This window comes from Oncorhynchus kisutch, linkage group LG11 (assembly GCF_002021735.2).
Source record: "Oncorhynchus kisutch isolate 150728-3 linkage group LG11, Okis_V2, whole genome shotgun sequence".
NCBI lineage: Eukaryota > Metazoa > Chordata > Actinopteri > Salmoniformes > Salmonidae > Oncorhynchus > Oncorhynchus kisutch.
Window position 1 is genome coordinate 1914210 of NC_034184.2, and position 19722 is coordinate 1933931.

Genomic DNA, 19722 nt, shown 5'->3' on the forward strand with positions numbered 1-19722 from the left:
AGGGAGTGAGGGAGTGTAGGAGAGAGTGAGGGAGTGTAGGAGAGAGTGAGGGAGTGTAGAGGGTACAGGGGAGAGTGAGGGAGTGTAGGGGGAGTGAAGGAGTGTAGGAGAGACTGAGATAGTATAGGGAAGCGTGAGAGAGTATGGGGAGAGTGGGGGAGTGTAGGGGGAGTGAAGGACTGTAGGGGAGAGTGAGATAGTATAGGGAAGCGTGAGAGAGTATGGGGAGAGTGGGGGAGTGAAGGACTGTAGGGGAGAGTGAGATAGTATAGGGAAGCGTGAGAGAGTATGGGGAGAGTGGGGGAGTGTAGGGGGAGTGAAGGACTGTAGGGGAGAGTGAGATAGTATAGGGAAGCGTGAGAGAGTATGGGGAGAGTGGGGGAGTGTAGGGGGAGTGAAGGACTGTAGGGGAGAGTGAGATAGTATAGGGAAGCGTGAGAGAGTATGGGGAGAGTGGGGGAGTGTAGGGGGTGTGAAGGACTGTAGGGGAGAGTTTGGGAGTGTAAGGGGGTGAGGGAATGTAAGTGTAGAGAGATGTGGGTGTAGCGGGAGAGAGGGAGTGAAGAGGGAGTAAGGGAATGAATTACTTACTCTAGCTGTAATGGTATCAGTTGATACAATCTTGTGTTACATTTTGGCTTCCTTTGAAATGACATTTATAAACCAGAGGAACATCCTAGTTTCCGTAATCTGGTGTGACACACTACAAGTGTTTCTAACTGGGGAAGCTAGAAGTAGCTTTTGGCTGTGGGATGTGCTCACTGCTTACTCAGTGTTAGAGTGATTGAGCAGAGAAAAAGAGGGAGATAGAGAGGTGGGTGAAAGAGTGAGAGAGTGAGTGAGTGAGAGATTATGCTGACTGGATAATCTCATGCAGTGTACTGCTGTACTGTGCTGTAGTGTTGAGCCCCCAACCAGCTGCTCCATTCATAGCTGCTCAGAAAGAGAGAGGCAAATTGAGTAATAGAGAGAGAGTGGGTAGAGAGAGAGAGAAGGAAATGTATGATCATATTAGAGACACATATTTCCCTCAGATTACACGGATCCACAAAGATTTGGAAAACAAACCCAATTTTGATAAACTCCCATATCTACTGGGTGAAATACCATAGTGTACAATCACAGCAGCATGAAAAGGGCAACCAGTGAAGAACAAACACCATTACAAATACAACCCATTTTTATGTTTACAGTGCCTTGCAAAAGTGTTCACACCCGTGGCATTTTTCCAATTTGGTTTCATTACAACCTGTAATTTAAATATATTTGGATTTCATGTAATGGTGAAGTGAAATGAAGAAATTCTACAAAATTAAAAGTGGTGCGTGCATATGTTCTCACCCCCTCTGCTATGAAGCCCCTAAATAAGATCTGGTGCAACCAATTACCTTCAGAAGTCACATAATTAGTTAAATAAAGTCCACCTGTGTGCAATCTAAGTGTCACATGATCTATCACATGATCTCAGTATATATACAGTTGTTCTGAAAGGCCCCAGAATCTGCAATATCACTAAGCAAGGGGCACCACCAAGCAAATGGCACTATAAAGACCAAGGAGCTCTGCAAACAGATCAGGGACAACGTTGTGGAGGAGTACAGATCAGGGTTGGGTTGTAAACATATCAGAAATGTTGAACATCCAACTGAGCACCATTAAATCCATTATTAAAAAATTATTAAACAGTAACCAGCCAAGCAGAAGCGTTACAAAACTCAGAAATAGGGATAAAATGAATCCCTTACCTTTGATGATCTTCACATGGTGGCAATCAGAAGACATTCAATTACTCAATAAATGTTCCTTTTGTTCGATGAAGTCTCTTTATATCCAAAAACCTCTGTTTTGTTAGCGCGTTTTCTTCAGTAATCCACAGGCTCAAACTCAGTCAAAAAAAATACGGAAAGTTCATAGAAACATGTCAAATGATGTTTATATTCAATCCTCAGGTTGTTTTTTAGCCTAAATGATCTATAATATTTCAACCTGCAATAACGTCGTCAAAATATAAAAGGTAATCAAGAAATGCACATGCACCTGAAAAAGCTCTGCAACACGTTAGGGTCCACTCGTTCAGACTGGTCTTACTCCCTCATTTATAAGAATACAAGCCTGAAATGATTTTAAAGACTGTTGACATCTAGTGGAAGGCATAGGAACTGCAAAGTCAATGGATACTGTAATGGCATTGAATAGAAAACAACAAAAAAAAAAAAACGACTTCCTGAATGGATCTCAGGTTTTCGCCTGCTAAATCAGTTCTGTTATACTCGTAGACACTATTTTAACAGTTTCGGAAACTTTAGAGTGTTTTCTATCCAAATCTACCAGTTATATGCATATCATATCTTCTGGGCCCGGGTAGCAGGCCGTTGAATTTGGGCATCCAAAATTCCAAATGCTGCCCCCTACCCTAGAGAGGTTAAAGAAATAAATAAACAAACAAATTTTGTGTTTGCCAAAAGGCATGCGGGAGACTCCCCAAACATATGGAAGAAGGTACTCTGGTCAGATGAGACTAAAATGTTGCTTTTTGGCCATCAAGGAAAAACACTGTCTCGCGCAAACCCATCACCTCTAATCACTCCGAGAACACCACAGTGAAGCATGGTGGTGGCAGCATCATGCTGTGGGGAATTTTTTCATCGGCAGGGACTGGGAAACTGGTCAGAATTGAACGAATGATGGATGGAGTTAAATACAGGGAAATTGAGGGAAATCTGTTTGTCTTCCAAAGATTTGAGACTGAGATGGAGGTTCACCTTCCAGCAGGACAATGACCCTAAGCATACTGCTAAAGCAACACTGGAGTGGTTTAAGGGAAAACATTTAAATGTCTTGGAATGGCTTAGTCAAATCCCAGACCTAAATCCAATTGAGAATCTGTGGTATGACTTGAAGTTTGCTGTACACCACCGGAACCTATCCAACTTGAAAGAGCTGGAGCAGTTTTGCCTTGAATAACGGGTAAAAATCCCAGTGGCTAGATCTGCCAAGCTAATAGAGACATACCCCAAAATAAATGCAGCTGTAATTTCTTCTAAAGGTGGCTCTACAAAGTATTGACTTTGGGGGGGGGGGGGTTGAATAGTTATGCACGCTCAGGTTTTCTGTTTTTATTTGTCTTATTTCTTGTTTGTTTCACAAAAAACTAATATTTTGCATCTTCAAAGTGGTAGGCATGTTGTGTAAATCAAATTATACAAACCCCTCAAAAATCCATTTTTAATTTCAGTTTGTAAGGCAACAAAATAGGAAAAATGCCAAGGTGGGTGAATACTTTTGCAAGCTAGTGTATTTATTTCCCCTTTTGTACTTTAACTAATTGCACATAAAATGGCATTTGAAATGTCCTTATTATTTTGGAACTTTTGTGAGTGTAATGTTTACTGTGAATTAGTATTGTTTATTTCACTTTTGTGTATTATCTACTTCACTTGCTTTGGCAATGTTAGCATATGTTTGCATTGCCAAATAGCCCTCAAATTGAGAGAGAGAGAGAGAGAGTAGAAGAGAAGCTTGCCTGAGCCAACACACCACATAAAGCACTCCTGTGTACTGACTGAAGACTCTTCAATGATATGACTAGAGCTCATTACAACACATGCCTGACCTGTGTCGGGGGCAGAGATGGTGTGACAATGACGGAACAGACACACAGTATTGAACATATTTTTGGTATTATTTGATTCCATTTGGTTTATTCTTGTTTGATGCAAAACACTGAACCAATCCGTATCAATCAGATCTGAATGCCATATACATTCTGACAAAAAATATATTCCCACCTTCTGATTGGACTTTAAATCACCAATGGTTAAACTGATGAGTAGTTTAAGTTTTAAACTGTGCTTTGGGGCACACAGCAATATACAGATGGTCTCTCTAATTACCCGGAAGTCAAAATAGTCATGCTGATATAAAAATAATAGGGAGAAAAGTGTCAGGAAATAACCAAGTTGGTTTATTAAGAGGACACACACCATGGACAAGGTAGTCTTTTAACAAAGGCAATCAGTAAAAAACATTGCTCAGCCCCCTGAGTTATTTGCATTACCTAAGCAATATGTAGCCTTCTCATGTTTTTATTGTTTTGTTAAATCCAGATATCAGTGGCTAAACAGAAATAAATATTGATTGTGGACATTGTTGTAACACTTGATTAGAATTGATAACTATATTTATATTGACAAGGAAATCGATTCAGACAGCATTATACTGAGTATTATTTCTCCGATTTGAATAGCTCACTATTTCCTTTCATTGTGTAAACATAATCAGATGGTATCTACAGTTCAGTGGCAAGGCATAGATGTGGTTATCATCATCGTCGTCATTATCATCAACATCATCCTCACCACCATCATCATAATCATCATCATTATCATCACCATCATCACCAGCATCATCATCATCTCCATCATCACCAACATCATCACCATCACCAGCATCATCATCGTTGTCATCATCATCATCATTACCATCATCATCTTCTTCATCACTACATAAACACAATGACTCTTACACTTTGCTGTTCTTTATAAAACAACCAAACATCTGCTTTGGAATATACAAAATACACTTCCTTCTCATCAAGATACACTTCCTTCTCATCAAGATACACTTCCTTCTCATCAAGATACACTTCCTTCTCATCAAGATTCACTTCCTTCTCATCAAGATTCACTTCCTTCTCATCAAGATACATTTCCTTCTCATCAAGACACACTTCCTTCTCATCAAGATACATTTCCTTCTCATCAAGACATACTTCCTTCTCATCAAGATACATTTCCTTCTCATCAAGACACACTTCCTTCTCATCATGATACATTTCCTTCTCATCTTTAAAACCTTATTTTCTCTTTCTTTTTTGTGTCAACAGGAAAAAGGAAACATTGCAGTTATATTTAATGTTGGAACGGACGACATAAATATCGAGGAGACAGCAAAGTTTGTAAATGATGGAAAGTACCATATAGTGAAGTTTACGCGGAGTGGCGGTAACGCCACACTACAGGTGGATGACCTACCTGTCATAGAGCGCTATCCCACAGGTAAGACACGCCTTATTACCTTCCCAGCATCCTCTCTGCTCACAGTGCTCTCTACCACACTTTGAATGTACCTGTACTTGAAATGACCAAGAAGCGTATCCTAACTGTTGTCAGGAGAAGATTTAATAAATTTTGGGCTATTTAGAAATGGTGTATGACATGTTTTTGGTTGGTTTGTCATTTATATATACTGTGCTTATTTCTCATAATAATACTGTCCGTTTTTTATACAGTAACCTTTGAAATGTCAACATGTCAGCAGAACGATGACTATTGTGTTGAGAAGGCTTTAAATATCAACACTTGGGTGTATTGAATTCATAACATTTGAACTACTAAAAGGCTTTGACAAAGGCTACAGAGGATCCAAGTCAGATGAATTATTTAATGTCTTGTTATATGTTACAGCATTTGTCATGTTCCCACATATAGGCTACTCTAACCAGGAAGTGAATGTGTTCTGTTACCCAGGAACACCCATAGCTTTCACTGAAGTAAGTTAAGACAGCAAATTGAAATGGCCAAATTCTAGTGGATTATGAAGTATTTAGCCATATTTTAAATGGTGAAATTATGGCATGGGGTGGCATTTTATTTCCAAGGCAATGTCCTACTGTCCACTAGGGGCAACGCAAGCATCTATTAGCATCTAGTTTAAACCGCGAGCTACAGCTCAGAAGATTGTGGGTTCAATCCCAGTGCTAGTTTTGTTTTGAAATGTTTGTTTTTCTATTTTAACCTTATCGCAAACCTTAACCACTCGGAATAAATGCCTAATCTTAACCCTAATGCCTAAATCTCAGAATGAATCAATTTAACACTAATGCCAAAATTTCAACCGTCAAGGTTAGCTTCAGTTTAAGTTGTGCGCAGTTTGACTGACAGCTAACATACGTCAAAATGTGCAGGATTTAAAATGGCACCACAGATGGCCGCATATGCCAGAATTAAAAGGGCTGGCCATGCCATATCTCTGTTGCTGCAAGTATGCCAGTTTCTTTGGAGATTGTTTTGCAAAATTGTCTACTCTAAACAAATTACAATTATTTCAAGGGATACAGTATGGTTAATCCCATTAATTGACATAACGGTTGGAATATTGGAACTGGCATGTCACTTCCTGTGATGTCCTTTCTGTAAATATTATTGTCTATCCTCTGGACAAATATTATGTAGGGAGACTCAATGAAAATCTATGTTTGCCTGCAACAGCAAACAGTTTCACTGTATTCTTATGGCACAGTATAAGATGTATAAGATAGAATATGAACATATTACCCACGCTCTCTCATGACAGTTCTCAGGAAAAGAGCCTTTGGAGGAGGGGACTAGTTTATAGGAGAGGGGCCTAAAACAAGGGGAGTAATTGCGAAAGGGGCCTTGCTCATATGGGTGGACCCTGCCTGGTATGTGAGGATCCTGGTGCATAGGGGAGGGGCCTAGCTCATAGGATCAGGATCGCCTGAGTTTAACTCAACAATCTTGGCATGAGGACAAACCAGAGGTGATTTCAACCTGTCCGCCCTCCTCTCCTCCTCCTCTAATGTTTGTTGACCTTTTCAGGCGGCCCAGTGCATTCACCAAAACTAAAGAGGGCTTTTATGGCTGAGGACAGATTCGCTCGTCACTCTTCGCCTCAGGTAGACAGGGGAAATGAATGTCTTGTGACGTGCAGAAAACATGGAGGAACAAAGCATTCACCGCAGGGTTAATAGCCTGATGGCTGTATAGTTTTTAGAGGATCTACGGTTGCTATAGGATCTTAGCTGTGCAGGAGAGAGACTCACTGACACACAGACGGACAGGCACACAGACGGGCAGAAAAACACAGACAGACAGACAGAAACACACACACACACAACAAACACACTTACATACACACACACACATATCAATACACTAAATCTTTTGTATAGTTGAACAGATAATTGCATCTTGAGACAGCCATTTTGGGGCAAAAAAGAGTAGATATCTCGTTGCACAGAGAGATGTCTAAAAGGAAGTAGATTAATTTAGTTGAAGGTTGGTTAGCTCTCTAATGAATTCAGAGCTGCATGTTTTCATTTGGTGTGAGGGGAGGAGTAATTAACCAAGGATATTTCTCAACAGCAGATTAAACTCACTGGCTCAATGGAGGAAATCAAGACAAGACAAAGAATCAAGAAAAAAAAATACATTGCAACAACTCCTCCTGAATGTCTTTGAGTCAGAATTCATTGTCTGTCTAAATCTGCAATAGGATCATTTGTTACCTAAAATATATTATTTTACTTTAATTAATTTGTTACCATTTGTTTCAGTGGTATAACAAAACGTCTAGAAGGCAATTATGTCAATGTTATTATGTAAGTAAGGACACAATCGTTAAGACTTCATATCAGTGAATTCTAATTAAAATACTTGTCAGCTAAACATTCACTTTCAGATATAATTTTCAGTTTTATTTCTTAGCTGCTGTATTGGAATGGCCTTCATTATCAAACGTGCAATAGAATAACATGTAAAACAGTTACTATTTGGATTTGATTAAAGACAAGTGTATCTACAGCTTGTTTCCAATCTAAATGGTTTCTTTAGGTCAATTACATGTAAGATCACACAGACTATTAACGTATTAAACACAAACATTATTGGCATTTCCCCATTTCCAAAACTCCTAAGACAGACCTGTTTATTTTCTCTCTTAATTCTGACTTGACATGTTCAATATAATGTCCTGAAATGAGTACAACTTCAGACTAAAGTTTTTCAAAGTCAGCGCAGAGGATCCAAGTCAGATGAATTATTTAATGTCTTGTTATATGTTACAGCATTTGTCATGTTCCCACATATAGGCTACTCTAACCAGGAAGTGAATGTGTTCTGTTACCCAGGAACACCCATAGCTTTCACTGAAGTAAGTTAAGACAGCAAATTGAAATGGCCAAATTCTAGTGGATTATGAAGTATTTAGCCATATTTTAAATGGTGAAATTATGGCATGGGGTGGCATTTTATTTCCAAGGCAATGTCCTACTGTCCACTAGGGGCAACGCAAGCATCTATTAGCATCTAGTTTAAACCGCGAGCTACAGCTCAGAAGATTGTGGGTTCAATCCCAGTGCTAGTTTTGTTTTGAAATGTTTGTTTTTCTATTTTAACCTTATCGCAAACCTTAACCACTCGGAATAAATGCCTAATCTTAACCCTAATGCCTAAATCTCAGAATGAATCAATTTAACACTAATGCCAAAATTTCAACCGTCAAGGTTAGCTTCAGTTTAAGTTGTGCGCAGTTTGACTGACAGCTAACATACGTCAAAATGTGCAGGATTTAAAATGGCACCACAGATGGCCGCATATGCCAGAATTAAAAGGGCTGGCCATGCCATATCTCTGTTGCTGCAAGTATGCCAGTTTCTTTGGAGATTGTTTTGCAAAATTGTCTACTCTAAACAAATTACAATTATTTCAAGGGATACAGTATGGTTAATCCCATTAATTGACATAACGGTTGGAATATTGGAACTGGCATGTCACTTCCTGTGATGTCCTTTCTGTAAATATTATTGTCTATCCTCTGGACAAATATTATGTAGGGAGACTCAATGAAAATCTATGTTTGCCTGCAACAGCAAACAGTTTCACTGTATTCTTATGGCACAGTATAAGATGTATAAGATAGAATATGAACATATTACCCACGCTCTCTCATGACAGTTCTCAGGAAAAGAGCCTTTGGAGGAGGGGACTAGTTTATAGGAGAGGGGCCTAAAACAAGGGGAGTAATTGCGAAAGGGGCCTTGCTCATATGGGTGGACCCTGCCTGGTATGTGAGGATCCTGGTGCATAGGGGAGGGGCCTAGCTCATAGGATCAGGATCGCCTGAGTTTAACTCAACAATCTTGGCATGAGGACAAACCAGAGGTGATTTCAACCTGTCCGCCCTCCTCTCCTCCTCCTCTAATGTTTGTTGACCTTTTCAGGCGGCCCAGTGCATTCACCAAAACTAAAGAGGGCTTTTATGGCTGAGGACAGATTCGCTCGTCACTCTTCGCCTCAGGTAGACAGGGGAAATGAATGTCTTGTGACGTGCAGAAAACATGGAGGAACAAAGCATTCACCGCAGGGTTAATAGCCTGATGGCTGTATAGTTTTTAGAGGATCTACGGTTGCTATAGGATCTTAGCTGTGCAGGAGAGAGACTCACTGACACACAGACGGACAGGCACACAGACGGGCAGAAAAACACAGACAGACAGACAGAAACACACACACACACAACAAACACACTTACATACACACACACACATATCAATACACTAAATCTTTTGTATAGTTGAACAGATAATTGCATCTTGAGACAGCCATTTTGGGGCAAAAAAGAGTAGATATCTCGTTGCACAGAGAGATGTCTAAAAGGAAGTAGATTAATTTAGTTGAAGGTTGGTTAGCTCTCTAATGAATTCAGAGCTGCATGTTTTCATTTGGTGTGAGGGGAGGAGTAATTAACCAAGGATATTTCTCAACAGCAGATTAAACTCACTGGCTCAATGGAGGAAATCAAGACAAGACAAAGAATCAAGAAAAAAAAATACATTGCAACAACTCCTCCTGAATGTCTTTGAGTCAGAATTCATTGTCTGTCTAATTCTGCAATAGGATCATTTGTTACCTAAAATATATTATTTTACTTTAATTAATTTGTTACCATTTGTTTCAGTGGTATAACAAAACGTCTAGAAGGCAATTATGTCAATGTTATTAAGTAAGTAAGGACACAATCGTTAAGACTTCATATCAGTGAATTCTAATTAAAATACTTGTCAGCTAAACATTCACTTTCAGATATAATTTTCAGTTTTATTTCTTAGCTGCTGTATTGGAATGGCCTTCATTATCAAACGTGCAATAGAATAACATGTAAAACAGTTACTATTTGGATTTGATTAAAGACAAGTGTATCTACAGCTTGTTTCCAATCTAAATGGTTTCTTTAGGTCAATTACATGTAAGATCACACAGACTATTAACGTATTAAACACAAACATTATTGGCATTTCCCCATTTCCAAAACTCCTAAGACAGACCTGTTTATTTTCTCTCTTAATTCTGACTTGACATGTTCAATATAATGTCCTGAAATGAGTACAACTTCAGACTAAAGTTTTTCAAAGTCAGCGCAATAAAATAAAAAATAAATCACGAGAGATGAATTAGATTTTGTGCCACTTAGTCAGAACTTGATTGACTCTGTGTCTCAAAGAAGACTGATAAACCACCAGAATGAAACAACCAAAGAAAGGAGGGAGGGAAGAGGAGTGGGAGAGATAAGAAGAAGAAAAAGAAGATGAAGAACTTGTTACATATTTTTGTATTTCACATCAAGCAGAGTAAAAACATGTTATAGTTATATCGTATTATAGATCAACAGAGCCAAATCAGTCCTACTGGTGTCCCTCATTGTAATTCTATGAAAGGAAACCATTATACAAAATAACATTGAACATGGATATGCAGTGTAAGTCATTTTGAATTTCCAAACAACATCTAATCAACAGACACAAATTCAAATCCACCTATAGTTGTTTGGAGATATGAGGGGATGAGGGGGGAAACCCTGAGGGAGTTTTTCAAATGCGTCTTCCGTCGTGACGTCCCCTGTAAGCCCACCCGCTAGCCTGCTAGCCGCGGCCCACTAGCTGTCTAGAGCACATCGGACCGTTAGCTTAAGAGGCCCATTGGACAAATTCTTTGGCCACTCTACCTATTTTGCCAATTGGCCTGGTTTACCACACGAGCCCGGCTGATCCATCCTCTGAACTGTAACCCCCCAACAGAGGCTAGCCAGCTAACTAGCTACTAGCTAGTGGTCAGCTAGCCATTGCTAGCGGTCATCAGCTACCTTTAGCCCGGACAACTCTCGCCAGTCTGCACAGCGCGACTCAAACCAGAGCAAATTGGACTCATTTTTCTCCATATCTATGGATTCCTACCGCAAGCTCTGAACCTTTTTTTACTCACCTGGATCAGTGCAGCTAGCTAGCTACTATCCGAGTGGCCACTCCTGGCTAAGGTCTCTGTCCCGAAGCAAGAACCAATTAGCCTGAAGATAGCCTTGCTAGGCCCATCTGCTAGCCTGCTAGCCTGCTAGCCGCGGCCCACTAGCTGTCTAGAGCACACCGGACTGTCAGCTTAAGAGGCCAAACGGACAAATTCTTTGGCCACTATACCTATTTTACCAATTGGCCTGGTTTACCACACAGAGCCCTACTGATCCATCTGCCAACGTCACAGCACGAGGGAGCCACAACAGACCTTCTTCCGTCGCATCGTTCCTCAAAGGCCCTTCGCTAGCTTGCTAGCCCCGGCCCGCTAGCTGCCTGAAGACACTCGCTGGACTGCTATGATCACTTGGCTACGCATGCCTCTCCCTAACGTCAATAGGCCTTGTCCATTGCTGTTTTGGTTAGTAATTATTGCCTTATTTCACTGTAGAGCCTCTAGCCCCGCTCAATACGCCTTAGTTAACACTTTAGTTCCAGCTCCCACACATGCAGTGACATCACCTGGTTTAAATTATATTTCTAGAGACAATAGCTCTATCATTGTCACTCTATGCACAGGTTTACCCCAATGTATTCACATCCTACCATACCTTTGTCTGTACATTTTTCCTTGAATCTATTCTACCGTGCCCAGAAATCTGCTCCTTTTTCTCTCTGTTCTGAATGTACTAGATGGCCAGTTCTTTTATCCTTTAGCCATACCCTTATCCTACTCCTCTGTTCCTCTGGTGATGTGGAGGTTAATCCAGGCCCTGCAGTGCCTAGCTCCACTCCAATTCCACAGGCGCTCTCATTTGTTGACTTCTGTAACCATAAAAGCCTTGGTTTCATGCATGTTAACATTAGAAGCCTCCTCCCTAAGTTTGTTTTATTCACTGCCCTAGCACACTCTGCAATCCCGAATGTCCTAGCCGTGTCTGAATCCTGGCTTAGGAAACCACCAAAAACCCTGAAATTTTCATCACTAACTATAACATTTTCCGACAAGATAGAGCTGTCAAAGGGAGCGGAGTTGCAATCTACTGTAGCGATAGCCTGCAGAGTTCTGTCTTAATAACCAGGTCTGTGCCCAAACAATTTGAGCTTCTACTTAAAAAAATTCACCACTCTAGAAACAATTCTCTTACCGTTGCCGCTTGCTATAGACCACCTTCTGCCCCCAGCTGTGCCCTGGACACCATATGCATATTGATTGCCCCCCATCTGTCTTCAGAGCTCGTGCTGCTAGGTGACCTAAACTGGGAGATGCTTAAGACCCCGGCCATCCTACAATCTCAGTTTATAGCTCTCAATCTCACACAAATTATCAATGAACCCACCAGGTACAACCTCAAATCCGTAAACATGGGCACCCTCATAGATATTATCCTAACCAACCTGATCTCCAAATACACCTCTGTTGTCTTCAACCAGAATCTCAGCGATCACTGCCTCAATGCCTGCATGCGTAATGGGTCTGCGGTCAAGCGACCACCCCTCATCACTGTCAAACACTCCCTAAATCACTTTAGCGAGCAGGCCTTTCTAATCAATCTGGCCCGGGTATCCTGGAATGATATTGACCTTATTCCTTCAGTAGAGGATGTCTGGTTATTCTTTAAAAGTGCTTTCCTCACCATCTTAAATAAGCATGCCCCTTTCAAAAAATGTAGAACCAGGAACAGATATAGCCCTTGGTTCACGCCAGACCGGACTGCCCTTGACCAGCACAAAAACATCCTGTGGCGTACCTCATTAGCATCGAAAAGCACCCGCGATATGCAACTTTTCAGGGAAGTTAGGAACCAATATACACAGGCAATTAGGAAAGCAAAGGCTAGTTTTTTTCAAACAGAAATTTGCATCCTGTAGCACTCCCAAAAGTTCTGGGACACTGTGAAGTCCATGGAGAATAAGAGCACGTCCTCCCAGCTGACCACTGCACTGAGGCTAGGAAACACTGTCAACACCGATAAATCCGAAACAAAAAGCATTTTTCTATGGCTGGCCATGCTTTCCACCTGGCTACCCCGGTCAACTGCCCTGCACCCCTCACTGCAACTTGCCCAAGCCTCCCCATTTCTCCTTCACCTAAATCCAGATAGCTGATGTTTTGAAAGAGCTGCAAAATCTGGACCCCTACAAATCAGCCGGGCTAGACAATTTGGACCCTCTCTTCCTAAAATGATCCACGAAAATTGTTGCAACCCCTATTACCAGCTTGTTCAACCTCTCTTTTGTATCTTCTGAGATCCTCAAAGATTGGAAAGCTGCCACGGTCATCCCCCTCTTCAAAGGGGGAGACACTCTAGACCCAAACTGCTACAGACCTATATCTATCCTACCCTGCCTTTCTAAGGTCTTTGAAAGTTAACAAACAGATCACTGACCATTTTGAATCCCACCATATATTCTCCGCTATGCAATCTGGTTTCAGAGCTGGTCATGGGTCATCATAGCCGCCAACGATAAGAGACATTACTGTGCAGCTGTATTCATCGACCTGGCCAAGGCTTTTGACTCTGTCAATAACCACATTCTTATTGGCAGACAACAGCCTTGGTTTCTCAAATTACTGCCTCGATAGGTTCACCAACTACTTCTCTGTCAGAGTTCAGTGTGTCAAATCGGAGGGCCTGTTGTCTGGACCTCTGGCAGTCTCTATGGGGGTGCCACAGGGTTCAATCCTCTGGCCGACTCTTTTCTCTGTATACATCAATGATGTCGCTCTTGCTGCTGGTGATTCTCTGATCCACCTCTACACAGACAACACCATTCTGTATACCTCTGGCCCTTCTTTGGACACTGTGTTAACTAACCTGCAGACGAGCTTAAATGCCATACAACTCTCCTTCCGTGGCATCCAACTGCTCTTAAATGCAAGCAAAACTAAATACAGTTTCTTCAACCGATCGCTGCTCACACCTACCCACCCATCCAGCATCACTACTGTGGACAGTTCTGACTTAGAATATGTGGACAACTACAAATACCTAGGTTTCTGGTTAAAGTGTAAACTCTCCTTCCAGACTCACATTAAGCATCTCCAATCCAAAATTAAATCTATAATCGGCATCCTATTTCACATAAAGGATGCTTCACTCATGCTGCCAAACATACCCTAGTAAAACTGACTATCCTACCGATCCTTGGCTTCGGAGATGTCATTTACAAAATAGCCTCCAACACTCAACTCAGCAAATTGGATGCAGTCTATCACGGTGCCATCTGTTTTGTCACCAAAGACCCATATCATATAACTACCACCACTGTGACATGTATGCTGTCATTGGCTGGCCCTCGCTTCATATCTGTAGCCAAACCCACTGGCTCCAGGTCATCCATAAGTCGTTGCTAGGTAAAGCCCCGCCTTATCTCAGCTCACTGGTCACCATAGCAGCACCCACCCGCAGCACGCGCTCCAGCAGGTATATTTCTCTGGTCACGCCCATAGCCAATTCTTCCTTCGGCCGCCTTTCCTTCCAGTTCTCTACTGCCAATGACTGGAACTAACTGACTCATATCTACCTCACTAGCGTCAAGCACAAGCTGTCAGAGCAGATCACAGATCACTGCACCTGTACATAGCCCATCTGTAAATAGCCCATCCAACTACCTCATCACCATAAGTACCTAGATGTCTGGCTAGACTGTAAACTCTCCTTCCAGACCCATATCAAACATCTCCAATCTAAAATCAAATCTAGAGTCGGCTTTCTATTCCGCAACAAAGCCTCCTTCACTCACGCCGCCAAACTTACCCTAGTAAAACTGACTTTCCTACCGATCCTCGACTTCGGTGATGTCATCTTCAAAATAGCTTCCAATACCCTACTCAGCAAACTGGATGCAGTTTATCACAGTGCCATCCGTTTTGTTACTAAAGCACCTTATACCACCCGTCACTGCTGGTGGTATATTCGGCTGGCCCTCGCTACATATTCGTTGCCAGACCCACTGGCTCCAGGTCATCTACAGGTCCATGCTAGGTAAAGCTCTGCCTTATCTCAGTTCACTGGTCACGATGACAACACCCACCCGTAGCACGCGCTCCAGCAGGTGTATCTCACTGATCATCCCTAAAGCCAACACCTCATTTGGCCGCCTTTCCTTCCAGTTCTCTGCTGCCTGTGACTGGAATGAATTGCAAAAATTGCTGAAGTTGGAGACTTTTATCTCCCTCACCAACTTCAAACATCTGCTATCTGAGCAGCTAACCGATCACTGCAGCTGTACATAGTCCATCGGTAAATAGCCCACCCAATTTACCTACCTCATCCCCATACTGCTTTCATTTATTTACTTTTCTGCTCTTTTGCACACCAGTATCTCTACCTGCACATGACCATCTGATCATTTATCACTCCAGTGTTAATCTGCAAAATTGTAATTATTCACCTACCTCCTCAGGCCTTTTGCACACAATGTATATAGACTCTTTTTCTCTTTTTTCTGTGCTATTGACTTGTTTATTGTTTACTTCATGTGTAACTCTGTGTTGTCTGTTCACACTGCTATGCTTTATCTTGGCCAGGTCGCAGTTGTAAATGAGAACTTGTTCTCAACTAGCCTACCTGGTTAAATAAAGGTTAAATAAAAAATATTGTTATTCATTTGATTTACTTTGCTCCTTTGCACCCCAGTATCACTACTTGCACACTCATCTTCTGCACATCTATCACCCCAGTGTTTAATTTGCCATACTGTAATAATTTCATCACTATGGCCTATTTATTGCCTCACCCCCTTTATCCTATCTCATTTGCACACACTGTATATAGACTTTCTCTATTGTTTTATTGACTGTATATTTGTTTATTCCATGTGTAACTCTGTGTTGTTGTTTGTGTCACACTGCTTTGCTTTTTCTTGGCCATATCCCAGTTGAAAATGAGAATTTGTTCTCAACTAGCCTACCTGGTTAAATAAAACCATTAAAAAAATGTCTCATTTGATTTGGATGAACATATATTAGTTCCATTTCTTACCAGATTCAAGTGTTAACTGCTAGTTAAGTACCCATCAAATATGAATGAGTTTCGCTATACACAAATAGGTTAACTTCCTATATACAGTAAATGGTGCTCTGTGTGAGGATTATCTGAACAGAACAGGATTAATCCAAGCCCACCTCTCTCTTTTGCTCTGTACTATACAGCATCCCCCGCCCTTTCCCCCCAGCCATCTGCCCCATTCATAATATATATGATTCCAATATGGTTTGATGAGCCTTCATTAATACCTTGGTCGGTCTAGTTGTGTCTCAAATGGCACCTTATTCCCTATATAAGATTCCGATTCCCTATTCCCTATATAGTGGCACTCCACTGGATTCCAGTCGAAGATCGCATTCACTACAAGACCATGGTGCTTACCTACATAGCAGCAAGAGGAACTGCCCCTCCCTACCCACACCTCACTACCAGGCTATGCTCAAACCCTACACACCCAACCCGAGCACTCTGTTCTGTCAACTCTGGTCTCTTGGCCCAACTACCCGTACAGGAGGGCAGATCCTGCTCAGCCCAATCCAAGCTCTTCTCTGTCCTGGCACCTCAATGGTGAAATATTTTCCTAATTCAACACTTGCACATGACTCCTTCAAAAGAGAAGGAGAGAGAAAGATGGGGAGAGAGAGAGAAAGATGGCATGAGAGAGAGAGAGAGAGAGAGAGAGAGAGAGAGAGAGCAATGGGTTGATACAGGGATGCAGCTTAAGCCCCACCCTCTTCAACATATACGTATATCAACAAAGTGGCGAGGGCACTAGAACAGTTTACAGCACCCGGCCTCACCCTACTAGAATCTTAAATCAAATCTCTACTGTTTGCTGATGATCTGGTACTTCTGTCCCCAACCAAAGGAGGGCCTACAGCAGCACCTAGATCTTCTGCTCAGATTCTGTCAGACCTGGGCCCTGACGGTAAATCTTAGTAAAGCAAAACAAATGGTGAAAAAAAGATCCAGTTGCCAGGACTACAAATACAAATTCCATTTAGACACCTTACCTAAAATAAAAAATACCATAATCAGTTATAGAACCCATTGCCCCTTATGGTTGTGAGGTCTGGGGTCTGCTCACCAACCAAGAATTCACAAAATGGGACATCTCCAATTTGAGACTCTGCATACAGAATTCGACAAAAATAGTTGCATGCAGAGCAGAATTTGGCCAATATCCACTAACTTTCTAAATCCATAAATGAGACATTAAATCCTACAACCACCTAAAATGAAGTCATTCCCAAACCTTCCATAACAAAGTCAACACCTACAGAGAGATGAACCTGGAGAAAAGTCCCCTAAGCAAGCTGGTCCTGGGGCTCTGTTCACAATCACAAACAGACCCAACAGAGCCCCAGGACAGCTACACAATTAGACTCAACCAAATCATGAGAAAACAACAAAATAATTACTTGACACATTGGAAAGAATTAACAAAACACAAAGCAAACTAGAATGCTATTTGGCCCAAACAGAGAGTACACAGTGGCAGAATACCTGACCACTGTGACTGACCCAAACTTAAGGAAAGATTCAGTGTACAGACTCAGTGAGCATAGCCTTGCTATTGAGAAAGGCCGCCGTTGGCAGACATGGCTCTCAAGAGAAGACAGGCTATGTGCACACTGCCCACTAAATGAGGTGGAAACTGAGCTACACTTCCTGACAAATATTTGACCATATTGGAGACATATTTCTCTCAGATTACACATATCCACAAAGAATTTGGGAAAAAAATTAATTTTGATAAACTCCTATATCTACTGGGTGCAATTCTACAGTGTGTCATCACAGCAGCAAGATGTGTGACCTGTTGTCGCAAGAAAAGGGCAACCAGTGAAGAACAAACATTGTAAATACAATCCATTTTTATATTTTTTTATTTTCCCTTTTGTACTTTAACTATTGCAGATACTATAACATTTGAAATGTCTTTATTCTTTTGGAACTTTTGTAGTGTAATGTTTACTGTAAATGTTTTTGTTTATTTCACTTTTGTTTATTATCTAGTTTGCTTGCTTTGGCAATGTACAGTTGAAGTCAGAAGTTTACATACAATGTAGCCAAATACATTTAAACTCAGTTTGTCGCAACATTTAATCCTAGTAAAAATGATCTGTCTTAGGTCAGTTAGGATCACCACTTTATTTAAAAAAATTGAAATGTCAGAATAATAGTAGAGAGAATTATGTATTTCAGCTTTTATTTATTTATTCGTGGGTCAGAAGTTTACATGCAGTCAATTAGTATTTGGTAGCATTGCCTTTAATTTGTTTAACTTGGGTCAAATGTTTCGGGTAGCCTTCCACAAGCTTCCCACAATAAGTTGGGTGAATTGTGGCCCATTCCTCCTGACAGAGCTGGTGGAACTGAGTCAGGTTTGTAGGCCTCCTTGCTCACACACACTTTTTCAGTTCAGCCCACAAGTTTCCTATAGGATTGAGGTCAGGGCTTTGTGATGGCCACTCCAATATATTGACTTGTTGTTCTTAAGCCATTTTGCCGCAACTTTGGAAGTATGCTTGTGGTCATTGTCCATTTGGAAGACACATTTGTGAACAAGCTTTAACTTCCTTACTGATGTCTTGAGATGTTGCTTCAATATATCCACAGAATTTTCCTCTTTCATGATGCCATCTATTTTGTGAAGTGCACCAGTCCATCCTGCAGCAAAGCACCCCCACTACATGATGCTGCCACCCCCGTGCTTCACGGATGGGATGGTGATCTTCGGCTTGCAAGCCTCCCTCTTTTTCCTTCAAACATAACAATGGTCATTATGGCCATACAGTTATATTTTTGTTTCATCAGACCAGAAGACATTTCTCCAAAATGTATGATCTTTGTCACCATGAGCAGTTGCAAACCGTAGTCTGGCTTTTTTATGGCGGTTTTGGAGCCGTGGCTTCTTCCTTGCTGAGTGACTTTTCAGGTTATGTCAACATAGGATTAATTTTACTGTGGATATAGATAATTTTGTACCTGTTTTCTCCAGCATCTTCACAAGGTCCTTGCTGTTGTTCTGGGATTGATTTACACTTTTCGCACAAAAGTATGTTCATCTCTAGGAGACAGAACGTGTCTCCTTCCTCAGCGGTACAGGTGAACGTGGTGCCTTCAGGTGTTTGGAAATTGCTCCCAATGATGAACCAGGCTTGTGGAGGTCTGCAATTTTTTTTCTGAGGTCTTGGCTGATTTATTTTGATTTTCCCATGATGTCAAGCAAAGAGGCACTAAGTGTGATGGTAGGCCTTAAAATGCATCTACAGGTACACCTCCAATTGACTAAAATTATATCAATTAGCCTTTCAGAAGCTTCTAAAGCCATGACATAATTTTCTGGATTTTTCCAAGCTGTTTAAAGGCACAGTCCATTTAGGATATGTAAACTTCTGACCCACTGGAATTGTAATACGGTGAATTCTAAGTGAAATAATCTGTCTGTAAACAATTATTGGAAAAATTACTTGTGTCATGCCAAACTAGTTTGTTAACAACAAATGTGCGGAGTGGTTGAAAAACGAGTTTTAATGACTCCAACCTAAGTGTATGTAAACTACTGTATTCAGCTATAAATATGTTTTTCCCATGCCAGTAAAGCCCCTTAAATAGAAAATGAAAATTGGGAGAGAGAGA

At 41.2% G+C, this 19722-nt stretch overlaps 1 protein-coding gene across 12 annotated transcripts in view; it reads left to right on the top strand.

Annotated features, from left to right (window-relative positions):
- Positions 1-19722, top strand: part of LOC109888042 (neurexin-1a) — a 790431-nt gene that overhangs the window by 612265 nt on the left and 158444 nt on the right. For all 12 annotated transcript variants that reach the window (XM_031835175.1, XM_031835176.1, XM_031835180.1 and 9 more), the window contains one exon: positions 4886-5057. In XM_031835175.1, the coding sequence (XP_031691035.1) occupies positions 4886-5057 (172 nt within the window). The remainder of the gene's footprint in view (positions 1-4885; positions 5058-19722) is intronic.